Genomic DNA, 17369 nt, shown 5'->3' with positions numbered 1-17369 from the left:
TAATCCCCTTTCGAAAAATGGCTTAGATGTGAGTGAAGATTTGGGAAAGAGAAAATATTCCATGTCCAGTGAAATAACTAATGGAATAATGTTACATTTGTGGAAAATCAAAGAATACAAAGTCAACAAATGAATGTGTTTCCCATTTTGGGCACAAATCCAAATGTTTCCATGGTTGCGCTGTAACATTTAATTGCTAACCTATTTATTTTGTGTACAAAGCTTTGTGCTTCACTCGTGTCATAATATTCACATACACATAAAAAGATTTGCTGTACCACCGCCGTTGGCGCAGTTGTCTAGTTCTGACTTCAGAGGGAACAAAACAACTTAAAGAATCTTTAAAATGGCATAATATGGGCACTATAATATATTTTCTAGGATTAAATGAAGAGCATCTAGCCAACTATTAAAGGTTTTATCTTCAGTATAAACGTGGCGCTGAGGTCCTCGGAGGCCTTTTGTAACCACAGTTGGCAGTGGTCTGTCAGCAGAACAGTAAGATGTTGTGTGTGTCCAGGAGGCGGCGCTGTTGGGCCGGCAGCAGGAGCAGCTGGCGGTGCTGGAGGAGCTGGAGCAGAAGCGGCGTGAGCTCGAGCAGCGCCTGAGAGAGAGCCAGAGGAGCCACACGCTGCAGGACGAGGAAGCTCAGGAGAGCACAGCGCCTCCAGAGGTGCGTCTGTCCACTGAACGAGTGTGGGCCGTATACTGTTGACACCGTAACTCTGCACTTGCACAAAAAACTTATATGAAATTCCCCTGGAATGGGAGAATTCAGCAGTAACTTTCCATTAAAATGTGTAATTAGCTGCGTTTCCATTACAGATTTGCTCTAAACTTTTATAACTATTGCAAAATGACGGCATCTCCATTAACCGAAGTTATGTGACTAAAACGTAAAAAAAAAAATTCTCCCTCTCGCGATAAGTCATTTTAACAATCATGGCGACGGATTTTGGTAGGTTTACTTATATCTCAGCCACCGTACTAGCCATTATTTTTAATGAAGGAGACGCAGGCGGGTGTCCAGCATTAGTGGCAAGGAAAGACTGTTACACTGAGAGCGGCACATACGAGTGTTTCTCACTCTTCTGCTTCAAGCTCTTGATCAGTTGTGGCATTTCTCTGTGGTCTAGAATCCAGTATTCCTGTAATACTTTTGACTTTTATGAGTTTAATGAAGAGCTCGGTCTCGTCTTCTGTCCAAACACCGCGACTTCTTTAAAGAACGATCGACTGTTACGTACGTCAGGTGACCTGTAGATGTGGAAAAACTGTTTCCATTGCAGTCTTGAGAAATATTCCTTTTTCGAATTGCCGAAAACCTTTTTGTGATTATATGGAAGTTTTTGCGAAATTGACGTTTCCGTTGGCCGTATTTTCAATTTGTGATTCAGTCTGAATCGTTCATACAGTTTTCACTCGACCACATAGTGGGAGCTAATGGGGATCCAAATAAAACAATAAAACAATCTTCATTTATATAGCGCTTTTAACAATGTAGATTGTTTCAAAGCAGCTTTACAGAGATAAACGTATAATTTAAGGTAACAGATTGTTTTGGCTTCATAGCGGTTATTGAATAATGTTACTTTCCAGCTAGAGTTAGTTTTGATTGATTCACTTCCGTCGAAAGGATAATTTGTTATTAAATTAGGGGCCGCTAAGACGACTCCGTTCTCTCTACACAGACTTTAAACACGAACCTGTGAGAAATGCTGATGACGCTCACGTGCGCATCAAGAATTAATTCTATAGTTATGTGCGTTTGAATATATGTGCGCATGTTTGTAATTCTCTACAAACCAAGCCTATACAACCTACTTGTCCTGCCTATAAATTTGATACAGAATTTTATTTTATCACTACGGGGGAGATACACGAATTTGCAACAATGCTTTATCTGTAGAGTGGTGAAGGGATCCTCCATAGGGAGAGACTAGTTGGCACTTCAGCACTGCGTTGTCATCGGGTCCAGGCGAATGTCCTTCGTCAGATCTGGATACGGCAGGCTGCGGGAAAACCTCGGGATAAACAAAGACACTAAAATTAGCGTAGATGCCATTCTTCTTATGATGTAACGAGTACATCAGGATTTAAGGGAAGTGTTCCCGGTTCCGGCTGACCTAATCTATGCAGCCTAACATTGAGTTATAGAAGTCTATAATGCATTATGTGAATGCTAGGTCAAAGAGATGTGTCTTTAATCTAGCTTTGAACTGACAGAGTGTGTCTGCTTCCCGGTCAATGGTAGGAAGACTGTTCCAAAGTTTTGGTGCTAAATAGGAAAAGGATCTACCGCCAGCAGTCGATTTTGATATTCTAGGTATTATCAACTGGCCGGAATGTTTTTATTTTTATTTTATTTATTTTTTTGACAGGGACAGTGTACATTAATTAGCATTGCTGCAAATGCACCAGAATTAGCCAAAAGGCTATTTTGCATCCGTTGTCCCTGGAATTTTGAGATCGCAATAGACGTGAAGGACTATAATGCGTTAAGAGCTCGCTCAAGTACTGCGGAGCTAAACCATTTAGTGCTTTGTAAGTAATCAGCAATATTTTAACATTTATATGCAGTGTTTTAAAATGTACAATGCCAATGCAGTGTTGACAGAACGGGGCTAATATGGTCATACTTCCTGGTTCTGGTAAGAACTCGAGCTGCTGCGTTTTGAACTAGCTGTAGTTTGTTTGTTAAGCGTGCAGGGCAACCACCCAGTAGAGTATTACAATAATCTAGTCTTGAGGTCATGAACGCATGAACTAATTGTTCCGCATTTGTCAATGAGAGCATATGGAGTAATTTAGATATATTTTTAAGATGGAAAAATGCGGTTTTACAGATACTAGACACGTGACTTTCAAATGAAAGATTGGTATCAAAGAGCACACCCAGGTTCCTAACCGACGACGAAGACTTAACAGAGCAGCCATCAAGTGTTAGACAGTACTCTAGGTTATTACGTGTGGAAGTTTTTTGTCCAATAATTAGAATCTCTGTTTTTTCAGAATTTAATAGTAGGAAATTACTAGTCATCCAATTTTTTATATCAGCTATGCATTCCGTTAATTTTGTGAATTGGTAGGTTTCGTTAGGTTTTGAAGAAATATACAGCTGAGTATCGTCGGCATAACAGTGAAAGCTAATTCCATGTTTCCTAATGATATCTCCTAATGGTAGCATGTACAGAGTGAACAGAAGCGGTCCTAGTACTGAGCCTTGTGGTACGCCATACTGAACTTGTGATTGATAAGACATCTCTTCATTTACTGCTACAAAATGATAATGGTCAGATAAGTATGATTTAAACCATGCTAGTGCAATTCCACTAATGCCAACATAATGTTTGAGTCTATTTAAAAGGATGTTGTGGTCAATGGTGTCAAATGCAGCACTAAGATCAAGTAACACTAATAAAGAGATACAACCACGATCGGATGATAAGAGCAAGACATTTGTAACTTTAACGAGAGCTGTCTCGGTACTATGGTACAGTCTAAATCCGGACTGAAAATCCTCGCAGATATCATTTCTTTCAAGAAAGGAACACAGTTGTGAGGATACTGCTTTTTCTTATATCTTTGACAGAAAAGGCAGATTCGAGATAGGCCTGTAATTGACTAGTTTTGTAGGATCAAGTTGCGTTTTTTTAACAAGCGGTTTAATCATACAGTAGCTATCTTAAAGGTTTTTGGTACGTATCCTAGAGACAAAGATGAATTGATGATATTAAGAAGAGGATCTATGACATCTGGAACCATCTCTTTCAGCAGCTTAGTCGGTATAGGGTCTAACATACTAGTTGTCGATTTAGATGATTTGACGAGTTTGCAAAATTCTTCCTCTCCTATAGCAATGAATGAATCAAAATTTCCCTCAGGGAGACTACAATGCGCTTCCTGATGCGATACTGTATTAGACGGTTGCATAGTTATAATTTTGTCCCTGATATTATCGATCTTATAAGTGAAGAAGTTGTAGCAACACTGGCTTTGAGTATAAATTGGGGAAATTAGCACTCAAATGGGAAATTAAATATTCATGTGTTTTGATGAATATTATTTGCATACGCCTTAAAGTGGTTCCAAATATGGGCTTGTACCGCCTTAGCTATCATGAATATGTATCAGGATTACTCGCGACAATAATTCATGCAGAGCAAGGGAATGATTTTAATCAGTCGTACTTGGAAATACAACTTTAACCACTAGTGCGTATAACATATAATATTTACATCAACACTTCGATCTGTTTAGTTCTTGGCAAGCAGAATTACATCCATATGGCCATTAATGGAGATAACTTACTCCCCAAGAAATCAGACCGGGAATATCTAAACTATGCAATGTTTAAAAGTGTGGGAGAGCATTTATTAAAAGGTAGCATAGATCTACTTTCATTGTCATTCAGATTTTATGGATTCATAAACACATGTGAACTCAGGCAAAGATTAAATGAAGTTTAATAAAAGACACTTTGAAATACATATACGATCAAAAGTGTATCTTTAACAATATGCATAAACAAGACAAAGGATTATAAAACGATTACGTAGCGTGTATATATATATATATAGAGAGAGAGAGAGAGAGAGATTACACAGTTTAAGGAATACTTTCAATAATCAAGAGACCGGAGGATTCTCAGACAACCTTAACTAGCTTTGTTTCAAAGACCAGATTGGGAATTAGCCTACTGTGTTTGTCGTTGGAAAGTCGTCTGGTGCTAGCGCTGTTTCTTTGAAGCCTCGCGGGTTTCCGGGTTGCGTCACATGGTTGTTTTGACGCAGAGTGGAGGCGCTAAGCTTTCGCTCGTTAAAACGCTGGATCAAGGAAGTAGCTTTAAAACTTGTATAAAAATAAAGACTTAGTCTTAGAAACGGAAAGTAAACGGAGAGCCAGGCTCTCTTGAAGCGGAGTTAAAGCTAAGAGTTAGAGAAACTAGCCGTTTAGACTAGAATCAGAGACTAGAGTGGTAAACTAGAATTGTAGCGCGGAAGTGAAGAAGAGCGGAAGACCCAGAAGATGGGCTTGTCTCCGAAATATGAATGAAACGGGAGCACGCCCATTCTGAGCCTGGGAGCCAATCACGAGTGGGAATTTTGTGGCGCCAAGATTTCTTTGTCTGTGATGGTATGCCCATTCAGCGTGTGGGGAGGGGCCGGAGTTTTATTCTGACATTATTCTACACTTCAATAAATGTTTAATAATGCATAATAGATTATTTCTCAAAACAGATTCGAATTCGTCTAATTTCCTGATTTCCAATCATACCAAATTTGCTATCGTTTAGATAATGTTAAAGAGAACTATATTGATTTTTGAGTATTACGCGCATCTATTGGCCGTTTTCAATCCAGTAAACGTGCGTTCTTCATCAAATTCTGCATAATCGTTAACCGTATTTTCAAACAGAATGTTGCATTCTCACAAACAAGCGTTTTTCTCACTTTTAGAATTCTGTGCGTGTGTTTCTGTTCTTCACCCCCCCCCACCGTGTGTGTGTGTGTGTGTGGGACGAAGGGGGCGCGCAGTTGGCCTGTTGACCTAAAGGGGTGTAAACATATGTCTGTGTGTGTGCGTTCGGCTTTTAGAACAATACATGAATGGAACTTTCACGGCGGGGAGTCCCTGTGAAAGAACCCAGACGCGGTTCGGACGATAAATTCAATTAAAACTCCAGGGGTATCTCACATTATCTAGGCAGAGAATCAACTAAAAGCTTTCAGCACGCGTTAATGTCTCTGACAAAAGGGGAGAAGACAATTTGGAATGCATTAAATCACAAAGTCTGTGTTTTGTCTAAGTTTAGCAAAATGTCAAGAAACCTCTTAGCCATGCAATAAGTCAACAAAATAGAAAATGTATGCTTTTATCGATCACCATCTGGCAATGGTGCTACAAAGTTCATAAAGTCATTACTGCTGTGTTTCTTGGAAGCTTCTGGGCTGGAAGCTTTCTTTTTCGTTAGCTTAGCCACTGTTTCAAATAAATACCTAGGTTTATGTTTATTTTCTTCTAATAGGGTTGAAAAATAAGCAGATCTAGCAGCTTGTAAAGCCTCTCTTTAAGCAATCGAGCTCTCCTTCCATGAAATCCGGAATACCTCTAGTTTTGTTTTCTTCCAGTTGCGCTCCATTTTTCTGTCTGCTCTCTTAAGGGCCTGAGTGTGCTCGTTGTGCCACGGCGTTGGACCTATGTTCTTTAATCTTCTTTAAGCGCAGTGGAGCAACTGTGTCTAAAGTGCTGGAAAAGAGAGAGTTAAAAGTTTCTGTTGCAATATCAAGTTCTTCTAAGCTATCCGGGATGCTGAGATGATGAAACTGATAAGGAAGATTATTGATAAAGCAATCTTTAGTGGCAGAAGTGATCGGTCTAACATATTTATAACACGGAGTCGGCTTTGCAGCCTTGGCTAAATGTAATTTACATGAGACTAGATAATGATCTGAGATGTCATCGCTCTGCTGCAGTATTTCAACGGCAACACCTATTCCATGTGATAGTATTAGATCTAGAGTATGATTACGGCAATGAGTAGGTCCTGACACATGTTGTCTAACTCCAATTGAGTTTACAATGTCTTTAAATGCCAATCCCAATGCATCTTTTTCATTATCTAGGTGTATATTAAAATCACCAACAATTAGTACTTTATCTGCAGCCTATACTAATTCTGATAGAAAGTCCGCAAATTCTTTGATAAAGTCAATATGGTACCCTGGTGGCCTGTATACAGTAGCCAGCAGAATTTTCTAACGTGATTTATCGTTTACACTATATATTTTTAAATTAAGCACCAAAATAATTATATTTAAAGCTAGATTTCTTAGTGGTTTTGAAAATATTACTATAAATTACAGCAACACCTCCTCCTTTGCGTTTCAGACGAGGTTCATGTTTATAACCGCAATCTTGTGGGGTTGATTCATTTAAAGCAGTGTTTCTCAAACTTTTTCAGCCCAAGGACCACTTTACCTTCCAATTTTTTTCTGAGGACCACCTAACAGAATCCCACTCTAACAGGCCCCCAAAAAACAACAAAATAGGAAGGATAAGCTCAATTTAAGTTTAATATGCAAATGCAATGATATGATTAGAAATTATTATATGAATTTTATTTCATTTGAAAAAGTAAATGTGAAATGAGCTGCAGCTTAATGAACAACAAACTGCACATGTGAAAAAAAATCATAATCTGCCACTTTATTGTTTCCATGGTGACGCGTCATTGCTTGTCACGTGACACAGCACAAGCACAACACAGCGCTGAATGAATGATGATCTGCTTTTATGTCATTTTTCCTTTTTTATTCAAAATATTCACACATTTATTAGCTTTAGTATGAAACACTGATATTCCGATTGGCAAATATGTGGATGTTTTTTTGTATAAACACCTTTATAACGACGAAAAACAAATGTCTTTGTTGCTTTGATTATTTCCAACCTTACAGTCCGCCGTTTGGCACCATTGGCAATACACATGGAATTCAAAGGTGACACAATCCATAGATGCTTTCTGTTGTGTGCAGTTGCATCTTCAGACTTTTCGTCCAGGCTTTGTAGCAATAACAGTTTGTCAGTGTTCAGTCTTTGTTCACCATCCAGTCCTGCATGAGGAGACTCCATCGAATGGTCTTTCACCGTTCATAGATGTGCAATTCTTCCATCACACACTTCATAAGAACAGGCACTGAATCTGGGAGCAAACGAGTGGGACAGCAATCTAGCAGCTGTCTCTTTCTGAACCAGGACACAGGACATGAACTTCGGTATCAGTGATCCTGTGATTTAAAGAGCATCCAACACAACAAACAGCAAAAGTAGACACATGGCATTTGTCATTGGTCAAAGGGTTGATATGGTCAGATTCAAATTTGTCTCTGGCAAAAACCCCTTAAATTGATGTATTTCGAAACATGGTCAAGGGAGGACAAAAGAAGATCAACAAGTTCTTACACTGTTTCAGGAAACACACAAATAAATTTCATCACAACAAATGCTGGTTTATAACCTCATTTCATGTAGAGTTTCTGTAAAATATCTAGTGTAACCCAAACGCAGAGATTCAATTTAATCAATGTCCAAAAACATTGTTGTAGGTCAAATGGTCAAAATACAAATATGCAGAGTATATGCAACAATAAGTCATGTAATATCAATAATAATATTCAATCAAAAATCATGAAGAAATATATATATATATATATATATATATATATATATATATATAATAATCATTGTCTGTTCAGTAATCTTCCAATGTAAGTCACCTATGTAGATTTAAGAAGTGACTTTGGCATGATATAAGAATGGAGATCATTCATTCCTTGTAACGGTGTGTGTGTTTGTGTGTTTAATCATATTACAGTTTGGTTTTTGTGTGTGTGTGTTGCTGGCTAAGTCACAGGACAGGGTTGAATTGTAATTTTTTGTAATTGAAGCGTTCACACTTCAGATCTAGTTTGTTTTTATAATGTGTTATTAGAGGCATTGTTGAGTAATCATGGGCCCTATGATTTTCCAACCACACCAATAACAATCAGTTAAACATTTTTGAATTTTAATAGCAGGTCTGCCTCTGCTTTTGAATTAGCATTATCAATTTGTGACTGTAGCCATTCATGTGTACGTTACAGTGTTTTCCCATGAGTTAGTAGTGTGTACTGTCATCATGGGATCAGCTTTGCCATCCTATGTGTGTGAAGCTGTCTGGATCTGTTAGTGTGATGATGGACAATAGATCATTAGTGAAGTGTCACTTTTGGTCTCTATACCATCTTTATCTTATGTGTAGTGTTCAGCGGTAATTGAGGTGTGTGATCAGTGTTCATGTCTAAGAGATGGGTGGAATCAAATATGACAATTGTGTTGTAAATTTAGATCCAGTTCTAACTGGGAGGCCATAGTTATGCAGTAGTGTGAGGTGTGAGTGGCCTCTTGAGTTGTCTTTTCACCCTTCTCCTGAGGTTATGTTCTAACAATTCTGCTGTCCTGGCCTTGATCCAGGTGGGGTCCGGCCCATCCTGGCGTCCGTCCTTCGAGGAATTTGCAGAAGTAAACCTGAGACATAAAACAGAGGAGAGCGAACCAGAGACTGATAATTCCAATATTTCAAAAACATTAAATTCAGACGTGTGGAATTCTTTTACTTGTTCCATTATCATGTCAATTGCAATTTTAATTCCAGATGTCACATGAATCCGAGTTTCATTGACCACGTCTGAATTGTTGCTGTTGTCTCAGTGTGTTGTGACACCTGAAGCTGCTTTTCCGGTTCAGCCTTCAGTCCGCTGTTTAGCATTTCACACCCTCCTCGTAAATTTGCTTCTCTGATAAATTAGATTTTAGTTGTTGCACAATTTTGTTTGCTATTACCTGTGCCACACAATTCTAGCCGTGTACCCGCCCCTTTTTGGCACTGGTTGAAAGGCCAATAGAATCTAATTATAAGGACTGATGTCACACTTTTCCAATTAATGCCCTGCTTGGCGATTATAACACAATGTATATTAGAATTCGAGTTATAATACAATTATGTTATATTTAAAATAATTCAGATGTTAAACTATTAAGCCATTTGCTATTGGGCTGCTACCCGACTAGCAAATGACGCTAATAGCTGAAGACCTTGAGTAATCAACGTTGTCAGCTCAGTAAGAGTTTTAGATGCTTTTGAGCTTTGGTTATCTGCAGAGTGCTGGTTTGTGTCAGAGTGTGGTTGTCTGCGTTTTTTGAAATAGGGTGGAGGTCTGCCTCTGCCCAGGGACCAGCATTTTTCCTCTATGTCCGGTTTTGTGACAGGAATTACAGAATCTGCTCAGTTTGCCACAGTGTGGCTTTCTGAATTCGCCTGCAGACGGATGATTTTTATGACATTCTAACACCGCTACCTCACAATGCATTTGTTTTCGTGACTCAATTCGTGTTGCCCAGCTAACAATACCTTCGAATGTATTTTGAGGTGGAGAAGCACCATACGTGAGCGATTGCTGTACACGCGGACCTGCATTTGTAAGCAGTAATTCAAGGAGAGTTACATTGTTGTGGTTAACATTTTCAGTTCCAGAATACTCCTCAAAAACATATTTTCTGCATATGTCTCAAACGACTCTTCAGTATTCTGTTTCCGATTGAAAATCAGTTCCCATCCAACAGGACTACAACCACGCAGATCACGAAGGCATTGTTTGAGTCTATTAAAGATTTCACTTTCAGTCTCATTTTGACACATTGACTGCACAATGGTGCCTGTCATCAAAACCTGTGGTATCTTGTAGATCAAAACATCTGGAATTGAGCGGATTACAATTTGCCAAATATCTTTTGGTTCGAGCTGAAATGCATGTTTTAGACTTACAATGCGTCTCCACCACGGTTCAAACGGTCCTTTCAAAGGGAATGGTCCGATCTCTGCTTTAAACAAGTTACATTCAGTTACCGTTAAAGGACGTCGGATGCTTGACTCTGTGCCGTTTGGGTGCCGTATCACCTTAAGGGCTGAAACAGGCACTCTTTTCAAAATTTGATCACGTGCTTCATCTGTCTGAAAAGATGCACGATTGTTAGAGCAGGCTGCCTCATCTAAGAAGTGCACATTTTTTGTCCCATCGCTGTTGAGCGTTATGGGAGACTTGGACTTTTTAGCATTTTTTAGCATTTAGCTTAGCCTTAAGTTCTGCAATGGTGTCTTTGTGATTTTTACACTTTTTAGTCGGGGCTAATTGTTCAGATAGTAATCGATCTAGCTGTGTTTGAAGATCTTGAATCATTTGTGCCTCCGCATTTTTTGAATGCACTTCACATTTAACCTCCTTAAGCGAAGATAGAAATTTGGTTGACTTATGTAGCTGTTTATAAGTTATGAAGTTTAAAGCCTCAATTATTTCACCATGTTTTGATTTCTTCTGCTTACTACCCACTGTTTTCCACCAAGTGAATATTTCATTGTCAATAGCGTCCATGTTAAGACCTTTTCTACTGAGTTTGTACAGTGTAGGCTCGACCTTTTCGGCCCATAGTTTAAACAGGACATGATCATTATCCATGTTCCAATTTATATTTGCTTAATTTCACAATGATGGAAAGGGTTTTTTGTTACAATTAATGAGATGCGCGTTCGCTGTTTCTCTTTTTAGATTTCAAATGCCTATTCTTTCATTTGTAGTCTCTTTAAGAACTACGTGTATGTGAAATTATAATTTTAATGTTTGAGGATTCTCTTTTAAACTCTGATTATATTTTATCCGCTTAGATTTAGAAGACTATATCACTTAGAGGTCCTGGGGCCTCATTTATAAAACTGTGCGTAGGATCTTACTAAAAGTGTACGTGCGTCCAAAAGCCAAAAATGGCGTGCGCAAAAAAATATTCAGACTTATAAAAACGTGCGTACGCCAGAACCTGCGCATGATTCACTTTATAAATCCCACTCAGCGGAAGATTGTGCGCACACGCGTCTCCTCCCCGAAATAACCATATATGGAGCTTACAACGCCTAGTTTTACTATGTATATCCTCATCTGCATATCATTTGCATATGATTATTCATCCACGTCATAACATGTTTAACGGTACAAGACATTAGGAAAATATGAAATACGGATGTGCTGTCACATTACATTAATAAAAATAATTTAGTAGCCTATCCTTGCCTTGTTTTTGAATAAATAAATCAAATAGTGTAAAATACATTTCAGAGAAAGTTTTTCTCAATCTTGTCCACTGGCCAAATAGTATTTTTAATTGATTTATATTTTTAATAGAAACAGATAGACCTTGTTGTGCATTATATTTGCACAATCTGCTATTATCATGATAAACAATTATCTCTGTAGTTAAAACATTAAAACACAGCATGCCAAAGGAAAAGTGTTCAAAGCATTGCATCCACAACAAATATTTATAGGCTATTTATTGAATAGGCCTATATATATATACATATTTGTAACTTTTCAGTAAATGTCATGTAGTTTAAGTGTTTAACTCCGTTAATGAGAATGGCATATTTAATCTAAATGTTTATATCAGAAATAAAACATAGTTTAAATCATTGTTTTATATAAACTGTAGCCTATTTATGATTAGGACTCCTAATGAAGATTTACAGTTTTTCTTCATCTGCCATTAGATATGCGTCAGTTTCACTAACGCGCTCGCTGGCGCAGACATTTAAGAAGGGGTGGATATTTGCTTCAAGTGATAGGCTTGGTGAGTGAAATTATATTTGTATTATCTTTCTGTATATGTATAATTTTATTTCGATTTTCTGTCTAAAAGTGACCAAAAAGACATTTAACTCCAGCTCACCATCGGTGTCGCCAAACTGCTCCGTCTCCAAAACGTTCGTACGCATGGGTCAGAGTTTCCGTGCAGGTGCGCACATTTTCCCGTCCAGTTTGTTTTTATAAATCACAACTTATGCGTCGGAAGTGGCATACGTCTTATTCGGGGCCTGTTTTGTGCGTACGCAACGGTTATAAATGAGGCCCCTGGTCTTTCACAGGTCTCTCGACACAAACTCGCCAGTCCTGGTCGTCAATCAGAGGTAAATGGTTATACATCTAAGATTTGCCGTAATTCACACGTACACAATAAAATATATTTTTCATAACCCCCTTGAATGTCTGCATTCAAGTATACTTGCAATAATGCCAGGTCTCAGCCCGTCGCTGATCTGGTCGCAGAATTGTGGAAATATACGAATCCAATAATCTATTTGGGAAAAACAACCTCAGAGTCATTTAGAATGAATTCAAACGTAACAATGCATACATTTTTGTTTAAGATTCAGAGTTACTGAACCCTAATGCGCGACGTTCTCTGAAACTTTGAATATGAGTGTTTTGTTGTTTCAGGATTAATAAGATGTGCGTTCGCTGTTTCTGATTTTCAAATTCATTGTGAATCACATCATAGCCACATGGCAATTCTATGCTCCTTCGCGTGGAGTTTTTTCTTTCTTTCCACTGAGGATACAAACAAATTCAGCATAGATACACGTGTTTAATTCAGTTCAACACAGGACGCATGGCCTAGAGAAAATCTACAGCCTTTACCTAAGTGTTTCAAGTACACTTACAGTAAAGCAATCCTGTGTTTAAAGAATAAACTTAAATTTAGCCTATGTACACTTTTGCACAAACGACTAAATTGTGTTCTATGAGCACAATGTGTTAAGCACAATTTCAAAATTGAAAATTAACAGAATTATTGCATGCTTTTTAATCTCATCGGTGTTAAAGTTCAAGCTTTCAAATGTAATATAGAGTTTGTCAAGATTAGTTTAGGTTTAGTATAGGATATTAATGTTTTCAATGTGGCTTTGGGCCTACCGGTGGGCCGGCAACACAAAGGGTTAAGCGTTTGGAAGCAGCATGGACAATAGCATTTAGCTTAGCCTAGATCTGATTTCTAGCCTGTGTAAATCATATCATCCTGTTTTTCTAAAAACTTTCTTTGCTTTTCATAAACAATTCATCGACCTGCCTTTTTATTTATAAAATCACGCGTTTTTCGATCGTTTACAAACTTGGATGTCTCTTTCTGTTGTTTGCAGATACTGATGCTGGTTTGTCAAGCCAATACAACAATGGCAAAAACATGCGGCTGATTTTAAAACTTTTAGGCTTTATTTTTTCGGTTCTTCGTCGAGTTATTCATTATTTGGAAGATGTTATTCCAATTTTAGGTTTCGTTTCTTGTTGCTTAGGCAAACAAGGAGATCTTTCAAATCTATATAAGTGTTTTCATTCTTCATCTGTGCTGCCGCTGCTAATCTAATCACGTCCTCACACGTGTTTCTAGACAAAGAGCCTTCCGACCCGTAACAATGCAAACATTTTCTCAACACTTCTAAAAAGGTAGAAAAAGTTGACTTACCACAGCGGCGGAAGAAAGAGAAGATGTTCAAACCTCTGTGTTGATTTTAGATTCCATTTTGCTGGAAAGGACTTTGCTCGCGAAATCCATCTGAGTTCACGTCTCGGGTCGCCACTGTAAAAGCCGGATATTCGGCCCAACTTCCGGTCTCCAAATAGCCGGTAAAGGACGGTTTTGGTGGTCTCCGACTGCCGGAGTCGAACATCATTAGTGCCGACGTGAATAATAATCTTAGAGAATTTACGTTTAGCATTAGCCAGCACTTTTAAATTTGCTTTGATGTCAGGCGCTCTGGCTCCCGTAAGTTTTAATTCCAGTCACAACACGCACCCAAAACCTGCTGGATTTGAAGTTTAGATCTATTTTTCTCCTCTCATACTTCACAAACATCACTCACAGCAGCCATCTTGGATCACGTAATCTAAACTAGACTAGTTATATTTAACTGTTAGACTGACAATTTTGATTTGAACACTTTTTTCCCCCCTCAAGTTCACAAGGCCAAAAGTGCCTGTAGTTGAAGAACCACCCTTGCAAGAAACCAAACCGTTTGTAAATCCGTCAAGATATCAGCGAGATAAAGAGTATTGGTGTTCGTGCGATCACTCACCTTACATCAGGTACCACAGAGCCCGCCAGATCGCTTGCCTGTGACAAGATGGCCGCCGGTGATGACGTTAGAGACTCCGCCGTAAGACATCTAGCCTTAATTATGTATTTCTATGCTCACAGCACCCACCAACTTCACCAGCCGTGTGAACATCATGTGTGTAAACATTTGATGTGATTTTCTGGCTGTTTACACCCCTCTAGTGGTACAATTATTATTTTTTTGACTGGCCCTCATTTATGAAAAGTGCGTACACCAAATTTCCAGCATACACCTGGCGTACACCCAAAACCACGGTGACTTTGCGATTTATCAATATGGACGTTGGCGTACGGCACGCTCAAATCCCACGCCAGCTCAGGAGGTGGTGTAGGCTACATGTACGCACGTTTTGAGTTAGAATCAAATTAGACACACACACACACACACAGCTTAAATGAAAGATAGTGGGGGTTTTCTTGTAGAGTTATTGCTTCTGTTTTTGTCATTGATTTTGTGATTTTTAAAATGTGTTTTTGTGTGTTCATATGTTTGTTGTTATTTCTGTGTATGCATGTTAAAACTCACTGCAACACAATTTCCCCATGAGGATAATAAAAGTCAACAGAACATATTAATATTCAAATTAGATAGTGTACAGATACATTGTATTGAATGGGAATTACATTTATGGCCATTTTACCCTCATATTGCATAAAGTAAAATTAAATGGCATATCAATTCATTCCGATATATCTTCCATAACAAAGTTGAGAATCTTCTTTATACAATGTTTGGTTAAAAAAAATCCCGAAATCTAAACATTTATTGGTGAATGAAAGAAAAAATCCCAATGTTATTTTGTGTAATTTTATTGTTAAACAACAGAGTCCTGGTGTCCACTACAGAGCACATGCATATGGATAAAATATCCTTTTCACAACTGATTTGTTTCTTATGCTCTAAACAATGTAATGACAAACACTAAAATACTAAATTCACAAAACTTTTTCTCTGGGTGTCAGGAGCATATAAACAGGAGGAGACCATTATAATGTGACGTGTGTGTGGTTCTTCTCGTGTTCTTCAATGCAGAACTAGTGCATCATTCAGCCGTAATCTGTGCTAATAACACATGTTCTCATCAATATTGTTGTTTGCAGAAAACTCAAAGTGGACGAGTGCGTGTGCCAGCGGCGTCCAGAGAGCGTGGAAGGCGGGAAAACGTCTCTTCACCAAAGAGACCAAAGTGTGTCCTTTTGTGCCTGAGCAGGAGCGTCCACGTCCGCTGGGGTCCAGGCCGACACGCAGCGAGTGTTTATTATCGTCACTCATGCTTCTGGCTTTAGTGTAATCTCTACTCCTGTGGTGTCCTGGCCTCAGGTGTGTTTGCGGCTGGACTTCAGGCTCACGCTGGATATTATTAACATGCTAACGTGTGTTTTTCAGGATCCTTTCGATCTCTTTATGAGTGTGTAAAGGAACTCAAATGCAGAGGCGACTGTACTGATTAGTACTGAAGTAATTAAATTATTGTAAACGTGGTTAATTGACTAATGGCTTGAATGATTTGACTACTCTTTAGTCAGGGCAGCCCTAGGGTTTACTTTAAAAGGCTCACGAGATGGAAAATGAAGCATACTCTGGACTGATCTCACATATCCTAATTAAAGTCCAGAGTATGCTTCATTTTCCATCTCGTGAGCCTTTTAAAGTAAACCCTAGGGCTGCCCTGACTAAAGAGTAGTCAAATCATTCAAGCCATTAGTCAATTAACCACATGTTTACAATAATTTAATTACTTCAGTACTAATCAGTACAGTCGCCTCTGCATTTGAGTTCCTTTACACACTCATAAAGAGATCGAAAGGATCCTGAAAAACACACGTTAGCATGTTAATAATATCCAGCGTGAGCCTGAAGTCCAGCCGCAAACACACCTGAGGCCAGGAGTCCACAGGAGTAGAGATTACACAAAAGCCGAAGCTTCCCCACGGTCACCGACTTCTCCAGCGCCCGCACTGCTATTGAGCTCGAGCGGGTCTAAAACAATATAACAATGTTTTTATCTTTCATGACAAACATCTCATGTAAATGTCTCAAATGTTTGCAAGTCGGAGGCTCGTGTAGCCGCAACATTGCAGCTGCATCTCGACTCAAAGGTAAGGTGACTCTGGACTGATCTCACATATCCTAATTAAAGTCCAGAGTCACCTTACCGTTGAGTCGAGATGCAGCTGCAATGTTGCGGCTACACGAGCCTCCGACTTGCAAACATTTGAGACATTTACATGAGATGTTTGTCATGAAAGATAAAAACATTGTTATATTGTTTTAGACCCGCTCGAGCTCAAGAGCAGTGCGGGCGCTGGAGAAGTCGGTGACCGTGGGGAAGCTTCTGTTTCTGTGGCAGTCACAGCCAGCCGTCCTCATGGTCCTCGACTTCTCTCAGGCGGGAGAGCGACCGGCTCAGGTGTGGGCCTTGCCACCTCAGGCGCTTGCCTCACCGGCCGGGACGGAGGCAGATGACATTGGTATGAATCAGTTTATCATCACAATCCTAATAGAGCTGCAGTTACTCGATAAGTGGTCCACTAAATTGATGGTTTGTTTTTCAGATGAGCTCTTCCCCAGTTTTCCAATTGGGTTGAGTTTGACATGTGGGAGGTTTTGTTTTGATTTATTTCAGTCTGTTAATAAAGTTTTGAAAAATTTGACGTTAGGTGTTTGTGTCCTTGTCTTTTTTGGCCGCATAAATGATGCGTAAACAAATCAGGACACTGGCGGCTTCAGTTCTCACCAGTGGAAGAGAGCGAAGGGGTGTCGTCCATCTTTTTCTACAGCCTATGTAGCAGACTAACGGTTTGAGGGGAGTTGCCGTGCCCTCGCGAGC

The 17369-nt window shown here is 39.1% G+C and overlaps 1 protein-coding gene across 2 annotated transcripts in view; it reads left to right on the top strand.

Annotated features, from left to right (window-relative positions):
• The window catches only part of LOC306997965 (centrosomal protein of 295 kDa-like), a 29182-nt gene extending 13293 nt beyond the window's left edge, over positions 1-15889 (top strand). The window contains exons 12-14 of one of the 2 annotated variants that reach the window (XM_079611624.1): positions 521-673; positions 12137-12216; positions 15640-15775. In XM_079611624.1, coding sequence (XP_079467750.1) covers positions 521-673; positions 12137-12181 — 198 coding nt within the window. In that variant the 3' untranslated portion in view covers positions 12182-12216; positions 15640-15775. Of the gene's footprint in view, positions 1-520; positions 674-12136; positions 12217-15639 lie in introns of both variants that reach the window. The other variant, XM_079611623.1, reaches the window with a different exon arrangement.
• Positions 15890-17369: the final 1480 nt, after the last annotated feature.

The sequence above is a fragment of the Phoxinus phoxinus genome, assembly GCF_949152265.1.
Source record: "Phoxinus phoxinus genome assembly, chromosome: 4".
NCBI lineage: Eukaryota > Metazoa > Chordata > Actinopteri > Cypriniformes > Leuciscidae > Phoxinus > Phoxinus phoxinus.
The sequence above is the reverse complement of the archived record's forward strand: the minus strand, read 5'-3'. Positions and strand labels throughout refer to the sequence as shown.